Raw genomic sequence first — 10844 nt, 5'->3', positions numbered from 1 at the left:
ATAATTTCTCAAGGAAAAAAAAAGACATATGTAGCTGCACACGTACTTATCACCTTGAGCCGGAGTGCACGGGGCGCCGACAGGTTCACTCGCCCCCAAGGAATGCGTTTTTTTTTTGTTAATAGCACACCATGGTTAAATGGCGCGTTTTGTGACATTTAATAGTTACTTGAAACTGTTTCTTGATATGACGACGTAATTATTTCATTCGAGTAGAAAGAAGTCTGGTAAGTTGTGTCAATCTTGCGCGGTCGCGTTGGTGTGCTTAGAATAGCGTACCTTAAGTGTGCTAAACGCCATATGCTTTTTCATTGCATCATGCATGTGTCATGTTTCATGAGGTAATACATGATCGCGAAGCTTGTTTGGAAAGAAGCAGCCGCAAGCGTGCAACTAACAGACACGTGGCGAGATTGAGAGGGGACGCGGCATGAAAAGTGTTTTCGTTATTCATGCATGCGATATGTAAGTAAACTTGGTGCAAATATGAAATTCCTACGCTAGTTTCAGTTATTCCTTTTATTTATAGCTATACCTTGTGCAGTTCTGGGTATTATAATTAACACCGTCGTCAAGTCCCCCCAAGCTAGGTCTCAAATAATTGAGTAGATAGTGCGCAGTTTTTTTATGCCAGCATGTGCATAAAGCCCTGTTCTGTATGATGACGCGATTAGTTCTTTTTCTATATGATCAGTACTTATGCATGCATAGTTACATGAAAACGTTTCTTACAAAAAATAACTAACACAATACTGCACGTGTAGGGAAAAAAATCGAGAGATTTATTACGCTCCTCAACGTCTCAGGAATAGTTTGCGGCAAATGGAATCATTTGATTTTCATGCGAATTACGAAGGTGAGTGATCCAGTCGCAGAAAATGTGAGAGGTCAGAAGAGAGAGAGAGAGAGAATGAAAAGGAAACGCAGGGAGGTTAAAAAGAAAACGAACCTTAAAGTATATTCCCTCGTTTATGGCATCTTCGCTTTCGCTTTGGTCAAAGAAATGCGGCACTGAAATCAAAGAAATTACCTCACAATTTTTGACGACCACACTTCTAAAAAGCGTAATTTATAAATTTGTACTCAATATTTTGCTATAATTTTTTGTCACGAAACTAGACTTCAGGGCTAGGAAAGAAAAAAATTCTAGAAATCAAAAATTTTCACCAAATCGATCAGCTTAACAAGAGGACAAGTCGGCCTGGCTGGTGCGTGGTCATGCGGCTAAAAACAGCGCTAAGCGAGACAGGAGATCGGGGACACGACGCTGTCCCCACTTTTCGCACAGCGCGACACGTACGTATGTCAGCAGACGATGAGCGCATGTCTCGCTCCGACGAAACAACGCCAGCACTTCCCCTCACTACTGTCCCGAAGTAAAATCATTCCGGCTAGTGCAAAGTGTCAAAACTTGTTTTATTCAATGCCTAGCGCATAAATAAACGGCAGGAACGCTTTCTACATGTTTACTACTAACCATATATACAATATACAGTGGCAAACTATTTCTCTTTATAGGCCGCACGTGGACAACGCGAGCTCGTGTACTTCGACAAATTAATAAGTTGGAAGCATCGACCATTGCTATGATTCGCAGAAACTGGAAACGCGCCTACAAGCCTTGAAAACCCGCGCACAACACCTATCCGCGACGCCATTCCCCGACCTTTTGCCTACCACGAGCTCGCTAGCGACTGCAGCGCCACCTCGTTTGTTTACAAACATGCAGGAGGTCCATACGCAGTCGGGTCAGGGAGTCGGGTAACGGGGAACTCTGGGAAAGATTTCGGTCATGTGACCAGTCGACCAAAATGGCAGCCGCCGTCGGTCCCCGCGCTGTTTCCACCCGAGCTTCTTGGACCGACCGGGAAGTAGAATGTTTTTTAGCGCTAATCAGTGAAAAAAAAGTGAGCGAGGCGCTGGACAGCAGACGGCAGCGCAATCAAGATGTGTTCAAAGATCTGCAGGCCGAAATGGCCAATCTCGGATACCACTGGACGTGGCAGCAGTTGCGGAACTGCTGGAACGATTTGAAGAAGCGATTCACGGCCGTGAGTATAAACATTCCCTCAGCCGAATTTCGACACCCATACGGAATGATACGACGTTGCAGCACAATTCTGTCTTGTGTGACAGGAACGGTTGGAGCAAGAGAGAAGTGGAGCTGCACCGTCGGCTTGGAAGTGGTATGACCACATGAGCGCGCTTCTCAGCCACAGGCCGAAGGTGCAGGCTCGCGAGTACGGCGTGGACTCGCAAGATGTCCCACCAGACTACGGCGACAACTCGCAGCTAGGCAAGTATACACCCAAATGTGTTTTCACGCTCGTTTACTTTTATGTGATGTAGCATGTCAGCAGCGCCGAAGTCGGCGACTCGGTGCTGCGTTGTTTTGGTGAGCGCTGATTTGAATGCCGCAACGTAGAGCGGTTAACGCAATTTCAATCAGCTTTCGCATTTCTAATAGCGTGATCATTTACAACCCCCTGGAAAGCGGCAGCGCTAAGGAACAAGGACGAAAGAGAGACACGAGAACACACGACAAGCGCTGATCTCGTCTCTCTCTTTCGAGCTAGTTGCTTCGCGCTGTCGCTGTCCATGATGATTCACCAACTAGCTCGCAACAAGATATTAGTCCTACATTAAATGCTATGTAAACAAAAAAAAAATCGATTCCAGAAAACGTATAATCGTAAGGACAAATGCGGCACTGCTGATAACGAGTGCACACAGGTACTCTTGAGCGAGACACACAAAAATTCTTGTTTCCAGTAAAGAGCCTCAATAAGCTGACAACTGAATTTGTTCCTTGACAAATCCACTGGGCATGCAGCGGGGCTGACTTAATTTTTTTTATCATGCAATCATGTAACTGTGCAGATGTATTTGACAAATAACCAAGGTGCCCTGCACATGGCCCTAACATGAAATGCTCTTTGCTCCTAGTGCACGTTTTCATTGACTGCAGTACGCACCAACAGCTTTGAAAATGCAGTGGCTTAAAATTTGTGTGCCTCAGCACAGTTCCCCTTAAAAGCGAACTCTTAAGAGCGCATTTTCTTTGGCATAGATTATTATTGTGCTTTCATGAGACATGGTTAATCTCATCCAAATTTCACTGCACTGACATAGTACACGGGCCTCTAGCATTTCGCCTCCATTGAAATGCATTTGCCGCAGCAGGAATCAAACCCACGTCTTTGGGCTCAGCAGCCCAGCACCATGAGCACTGAGCCACCACGGTGGCGTTATATACTGATGAGGTATAGACAGTGTTGAAAGGCTGATATCTCCAAAAGGAAAGTTCAACACTTCTTGCTAGTGTTTGCTTGCGGGGCTGAAACTTGGAAGCTAACAAATAAACTAAAAAAATAATGAAGGGCTGTACAATGAGTTAAGGAAAAAACAATAAGTGTAATGTAAAAAGGACACAAGAACATTGTGTATGAGAGAACATGAATTAATGCTATCTCAGTTCATTAAGAGCAGGAAATAGACATGGGTGAAACATGCAATATATAGCATGGTGTCTTTGAGTGACTGTCAAGGCAAGGCACAAGTAGTTAAAGTTAGTAGAGAGTCTGTTGCAGTAACGAAGCAAGGAAGTTTGCTGGTAACAGGGTAGGCATGCTAGTTGCAAAGAAGAGGTGATTGGAGATAGAGGGCCTATGTTGTGCAGTGGGATGGGATGGCATCTTACAATCTTTGGACTGCAAGATGTGCAATTTCAGCGCTTTTGGCTATAGGAGCAGTGATTTTTTTTTCTGTTTTGCAGATATCAGCGATGCTGACACCAGGACCGAGGAGGACGACGCTGATATCCTTCAGGAACAAAGTGAACGTAAGCTTGGGCAATTTTTAAGCACTGGATGGCATTTAATAGCTCGGCTGCAGAACAAAATTGGTTCCCTGGGCCCATGTTCACACTTCGATTTCTCGTGGTATTGATCCTTTGAGGTGCTCAACAATTGGCTGAGGCAGCGGAAGCGGATGTGCTGCTCAGCTGCACTGCAAAGTGTCGTCGGACCAGCCTTGAAAATAGTGAGGTATACGTGATTATATTTCCAGACATCGTTTGAGTGGGATGGTGTGGATTCCATTGGCGCAGAGTTTTGTTTCCAAGGTTACTGAATTTTGTTTTTTATATAAACAGTTTACTGTGGCACCGTTCAGGCTTTTTACCCGCAGATGCAGACGATGCAAGTGCTGCAACTGCTTCAACCAATCAAAGAATGCTTGCGAGTCTCTCGAGAGGTCAGAATTAGAATATTTGCCCTGCTTTATGCTTCCTGCATACTTCCTGCGTACCATTTTGATTCAGTAGTTTTGCATCTCTATGTGTAGCTGAAGATAGAAAAAGACAGCCTCATTTCTTTTCTTGTTTATCCAATAATTGTTCAAATATAACAAGAAATGACATCTTGAGTTTTTCGAGATGAAGACAAAAACATATTTGCTTCAATTTTTTAACAGAACCAACATGCACCGAAACTTGAATCTATAGCTACTAGCCATGTAGCCAATACGAAAGCAAATTTTACTCTGCCTGTCATTTTTCTGCTGAGCTTCCCTTTTGATCTGTTCTGCATCTCTCCTCCGTGAAGTACTTTCTACTACGGTCCACCTCACACAGCTACGCCATGATGTTGTGTCCCGGTGATGCACGAAATACCTTGGGGTGTCACCGGGTATATCAAAGGGTATCAATTTGGGCTATGCTCCCATGACTGAATGTTAGTGCTGCGTCTAAGATGGTAGTTCGGATGTGTGGCTGGTAAGGAAGGCATTCTTTGGTGCACATTCCCAAACTGCATGGTTAAATAACTCGTAAGTATTTTTGCATCTCCTGTAGAAACACTATTCTAGAAGCTTTGGTTGTGCATTGCGCTACTTGCTGGGGAGCAGGCTTTGTGGTGTGAAGAACTGATTTGAGCGAGTACCTATGCAGGAAAGGCTTGTTCATCATCTGGCTCTTGTCAGCGCAGCAGGTGCCTCAGTCTTTTGAACACAGCATTTGACAGACATTGCTGTTGATAGCCAACATGTGGAAATACCTGCGCAAAACAGCCTTACGCATAATTTCTATGTGCCCACTAAAAAGCAAAAGAAATGTTTAAATACACCCATACAAAAGCGAGGTCTTACGCTTCACGTGAGGCAAGAATAGCGCAGAATAAAAGTGTCAGCACTGAATAAAACATGCATAGTGCCTTGCTTGCATTGCCTGGAGGCTGTCAATGGATCAACTGTGTTTATGAAATTTCCAGTGTTTTTTTTTTGGCATTTTTTCCATTGCAGAAATGTGAGCAAATGGAAGCTTCAAAGAAAATGGCTTTGAAAAAAAAAAAAGGCTGTCCTGGCTCTATTAAAGGGCAGAAAAGCAAGCATGCGAGACGCTGAATAATATTCATGAAAGTTTTGGAATTTGATATTAGTAAAAAACCAAAAATCAATTTTTTTTTTTTTTGCACTTTAGTCTTTCCTGCATCCTGGAAGAACATGAGGTGGTTCATATTAATCCAGGGCTCTCCAGTATGGCACATCTCGTGGCCCATTTGTTGCTTTCGAATGTTAAACCCAAATACCGTACCATTCCACACATACTATGTTCTCTCCCTGTAAGGGGCAATGCTAAGCTGCTCTAAATGATGCAAGTGCCTGCCAAATGCCCTCCATTCCATTTGTATTCTCCTGGCTATTTCACTGTCATGGTCCAACTCTACGGTCATTACTTGCCTAAGATAGATGTATTCTCTTACAGTATACAATACTTTGCTGCCTATCTTTAACTGTTTGTCCCTTGCCAAATTACTGGACGTGACTTCAGTTTCCTTCTTATTAACTTTTAGCTCTACCATTCTGCTTGAATATTGAGGCCCTGAGTCATGCACTGGGACTCCTTCTGAGTTACGTCGCTGGACAACATGAGCAAATCGGATTTTCCTAGGATTTCCTCCGTTAATTTTTATCCCAAGCTCATCCCAGTCCAACCCTTTGACTCTTGTAAACATGCAGTGTATAGCATCAAAGAGCTTATGTCGTCTTACTCTACACCCTTTCCAATGAGCATTTTGGTACATTACTCTACCCCCCAGACCTTGTTGTTCAATTTCCTCACACCCATTCTTTCTTTTTCTGGTGGAGAATTGTGGTGGTACAAGGATTTGAACCATGGGTCTCCTGCACGTGAGGCGGATGCTCTACCTCTGCGCCAGCGCAGCATCCACTGAACTGGCCACTATAGTGGCCACTGTACTGCACCCTGAATGCCTAGTGGCATTGCTGGTGCTCATCTGTATGCAGCAGTAATGAGAGAACAAGAGTAGCACACGAATTTTTTTAAAGAAAAAGTCATTCAAACACAGCACAAAGCTCTTATACCTATGCTATTAGGAAGTGTTGTCAAAGTAAAGTGATGCAACTTGCTATCTTTAAGTGTGGTTGTTTGCAGAATCCTGATGTGTTGTATTGCCAGGAATATTTAGGTAGTGCAAACTTAAATACATATGTGACTAGTGTTTCGACAAAAAAAAACTTTCTTTTTATAGTGAAAGGAGCAGTGTGCATGTGATAAGCATTGCTGAGGTGGTCAGAATTTATGCATACTATGGCGTTTTCCCGTTCTGGTAATTTTAATGTTTTCATCTAAAGTGTGTGTAAACTTTGTACCACAAGGTCTCGTGGACTAAGTTTCACTTGCACAAGGTTAAGGGTGAGTATGTGCCTGCAGTGTTTCACTTTTTTTGACCTCTAATTGAAAATTGTCTCTCGGTTTATTGAACATGCCTAAAGCTGTTACCTCACTTTGTAAACATGGACATTGCTATGTATCACACAGAAATGTTACTAGTGAAAGGGGGACATCACGACACAGGACGTAGTCTCAAATTCCAGGTCTAGTACCTTGCCACAGCATCTTTCCTCTCTTTCGGAGTCATAGCATTCTAGAATGTGTTTTCCAAAAAAAAAAAAAAAAATTGCCTGGGCAAACACTGGCAGCAGGAGTCTGAAGTTATTGCTGCATCCAAAGAGTGTTATATACTAGAATGATAGTCATGACGCATAAAATCAGAACTGTCTTCAGTTTCCAACCTGCATGGACTCAGAACACTGGTTCCTCTAGCAAAGAAAAAGTAAACAATGTGCAAAGAAGTGAGCACCCTGGTATACGTAGTATGTGTGCTGTTCAAGAACATGAGGCAGTGTTTATCTGTTCAATAAAGGGGTCAGCTGGCATGATGCTATAAATGTAATGGGTGCTTGCCACATTTGAGTATGGCTATGTTTTAGGATATGCATAAACACAGAGGGAAAGCTGTGAGCAGTTTTCAGAAACTTTTTAGGATTCGCGTTGCACGCAAAAAGAATGTCGGTGATGCATGGAAAACCCGCGGAAAGGACGCGTTCACAAGCAGAAGTACACAGGGCAAAGTTGCCCTGTGTACTTCTGCTTGTGAACGCGTCCTTTCCTCTGGTTTTCCACGTATCGTGCAGCAACCGGCCCCAACAAGCTACGCTTCTTCAATAGAATGTCCGTGACAACTGCTAGTACCCATTCTTTTTTTTTTTACACCAGCAACAGTGTCCTGTGTGGAAGCTTACCTGTAGCACTGTTTCATTTAAGCTCCGTGTAGTTTTCATGCAAGAATTGATTGCTTCAGCCACAGCACGTATAAAAAGTTATAAGTTCAAACCTGTTTTTAGCAGACCTGCCTTTTTTTGCTCTGCAATTCTTTATTTTTCAGCAAAGTGTGAATAGTCCACGAAGGAAAGTTGTGACCATTTGCATGTGTTTTCCTTCTTTTTTTAGCAAGCACCTCAAGCAGATCACCGCCACAGAAACGACGCCGCATGGGAGAGGCGAAATTGGAAAAGGTGCTCTTAAATGTGCAGCGTAAAAAACGAAGAATTTTGGACGAAGCAAGCAGAGATACAATTTCAGCAACAAAAACAACTGCTTGCAGATGAGAACAAGCACATGCAGGAGCTCCTGCAAGGTGTTTCCACCACCTTTCTGCAGGGCACACAAACTTTAATGGGGCAGTTTTTTTCTCAACAGGCAGCATTGGTGGCATCCCTACAACACATGCCCAGCTTCCCACAATTTATGGGACCACCAAACATGAACTTACAACACCAATTTCCACCACCGCCGCCAGCCACCAACACACCACCAACACCTAAACACTGAGATGAACTACACCCGTGACATTGCCACCATTTTTAAGTTTCATTTAATCACTTCGAGAGTAAAAAATAGCGACTGATGCCTCCTTAACGTGCAGCAGCCTCGGAAACATTAAAGGGACACTGAGGACAAATCCATCCAATCATTGTTTTTGATACAAATTATGGTTTATGGGGGTTTAACGTCCCAAAGCGACTCAGGCTATGAGGGATGCTCTAGTGAAGGTCTCAGGAAATTTCGACCACCTGGGGTTCTTTAACGTGTACTGACATCGCACAGTACACGGGCCTCTAGAATTTTGCCTCTATCGAAATTTGACCGCCGCGGCCGGCATCGAACCCGCGTCTTTTGGGTCAGCGGCTGAGCGCCATAACCACGGAGCCATCGCGGCGGCTGATTCCTTGCCTCTTTCTGGCTGTATTGGCATTTCTCTAACACCAAAAGATGCATTTGTAGCAGAGAAAATTGGATTTTAAAAATTTGCCAGTAGTCAATTCAAATTCGTGACATCTGTACTTTCTGCCACCGGGCTGCCATCGTGTACAAGTGAATGGTGGTGTAGCTTAGCTTCTGGGATCCGCCCCCAAAAATCTGTGTTCATACATGCATTCCACTTCCGAAATCGGCCGCTGACGGCAATGCCTGTTTTTCTTTTCCAGCTTACAGAAGCTCCAATTTTGGTGTTAATGGTCTCTTTGTAGTTTGAGCACGGTACAGTTACAATACAGGCCAGCTTCTATTTGTCCTCAGTGTCCCGTTAATCTACCCTAATACCTTATAGGTAACTGTAATCGCCTGCCCCATGAAATTGTTGAGTGCCGTTCCGAGTCTATGTTCCGCGCGTTGCTGTCGGATGTATGAGTGCGCAGTTGGCTTTTTTAATCACGCGGTCTTCGTTCTTGTTGGTCCAGCATCATTTGGTCAGTTGGCTTTTTTTTCGTCATGTCTTTTTGTTGTTTCATATTTCATTCATTTTGTACTTGCTGTGTCATGCCTTGTTGTATTGCTTTTTTTTCTTCCTCTTTTTTTTCTGGCCTATTCTTCTGTTATGTATCCTCATCCCCCCGGCAATAATGCCTTCGGGCGCTGCAGGTATTTCCAATAAATAAGGATGTGCAATATTATCGCAAACAGTATAAGTGCAATATTAGATTCCTGACAAGTCAAAAGTGTGCAGTAAGTAAATGTACTTTTTTTGTTTTTAATAATATGCTCCTATCTTCATTATTATTATTATCTACCGAGGCAGTGGTATATCTTGCGTCCTTGTTCAGTTTCATTTTGTGTTTTTGTGTGATGTGTTTGTCAGTTCCTAATTTGTTTACAAGATAATGGCAATGTTTTTTTCAGATATATATATTAAGAGTATTAATGAAGCTTGCTTTTTGTTGGTTTCGTTTAATGAACTATATTAATGCGTGCTTTCTTTTAGTACTTGCCAAAGGTCATTTGTTTTCCTTCGCCAGAAAGGTACAAACTGTGTGATCTGTTTCTCAGTTCCTAATTTGATTTTAAGGTATTTTTGGTAATCTTGTTTCAAATGTGATAACCTTCAGTTTTAATGATGCCAGCTTTTTGTTGGAGTCTTTTAATGAACTATATTTCTGCATGTTTTCTTGTATTACTTGCCGAAGTCATTTATTTTGCTTGACTGGAGAGGTACAAACTATGTGATATGTTTCCCAGTTCCTAATTTAATTAAGATTTTTGATAATCTTGTTTCAGATGTGTGTTAATCTCGAATTTTAATGACATCTGCTTTTTGCTGGTGTCTTTTAATGAACTATATTAATGCGTGCTTTCTTTTAGTACTTGCCAAAGGTCATTTGTTTTCCTTCACCAAAAAGGTACAATCTGTGTTTCTCAGTTCCTAATTTGATTTTAAGATTTTTGATAACCTTGTTTCAGATATGTGATAATCTCGAATATTAGTGACATCTGATTTTTGTTGCTGTCTTTTAATAAACTGTATTTATGCATGCTTTCTTTTTATTACTTGCCAAAGAGTGACATTTATTTTGCTTCACCGGGGAGGTACAAACAGTGGTGTGTTTATCTGATGTGAAAACAATAGCAATCACATTAATAATCAGGGGTCCTCCTGACACTTTGACTTCTGCACCCTTTTGTGTTGTTCGAAAACACATTTATATTTCTTGTATGTGGTTTCTGAGACAAATAAAAAAGAAGATCTACATTCCAAACACGGCTGTATAATGTATTTATTTATCACATTACCCAAAGTGCCTGTTTGGCAGTACAGTGGAGGGAGAGAGTTACAACATAATCATACAATATAGTGGCAGGGAAAAAATTCTCACGGAAAATACATTGCAACATAATTTGATACAAACACAAGCATAAAATTACAGCAATGCGGCAAACAATTCATTAGATTTTGTTGAAATGACTTCCTGGGGCAACTTATTCTATTCATTTATTGTTTTTGGAACAAATGACATTTTTAGTTAATCAGTAGTGCATTTAACTTCTTTTACTTTGAAAGTGTGGTCCCTTTTTGCAGACATATAGTCTGGTGGAAATAATGGTCACGGTCAGTATTTGTTTTAGAATGGTATATAGTTCGGAAGAATTTCTGCCTAAGTACATATCTGCGTCCCTGCAGTGAAACCCATCCGAAAGACTTCTGCGTTGC

At 42.2% G+C, this 10844-nt stretch overlaps 1 protein-coding gene across 1 annotated transcript; it reads left to right on the top strand.

Moving 5' to 3' along the window:
* The first annotated feature begins 1743 nt into the window (after positions 1 to 1743).
* LOC144113168 (uncharacterized) lies at positions 1744 to 10180 on the top strand. The gene is made up of 4 exons (XM_077646096.1): positions 1744 to 2051; positions 2137 to 2296; positions 3776 to 3841; positions 7811 to 10180. The coding sequence occupies exons 1-4, from the start codon at positions 1812 to 1814 to the stop codon at positions 7966 to 7968; spliced, it is 624 nt and encodes a 207-aa protein (XP_077502222.1). The 5' UTR covers positions 1744 to 1811; the 3' UTR covers positions 7969 to 10180.
* The last annotated feature ends 664 nt before the right edge of the window (positions 10181 to 10844 follow it).

This window comes from Amblyomma americanum, chromosome 1 (genome assembly GCF_052857255.1).
Source record: "Amblyomma americanum isolate KBUSLIRL-KWMA chromosome 1, ASM5285725v1, whole genome shotgun sequence".
Taxonomy (NCBI): Eukaryota; Metazoa; Arthropoda; class Arachnida; order Ixodida; family Ixodidae; genus Amblyomma; species Amblyomma americanum.
The sequence above is the reverse complement of the archived record's forward strand: the minus strand, read 5'-3'. Positions and strand labels throughout refer to the sequence as shown.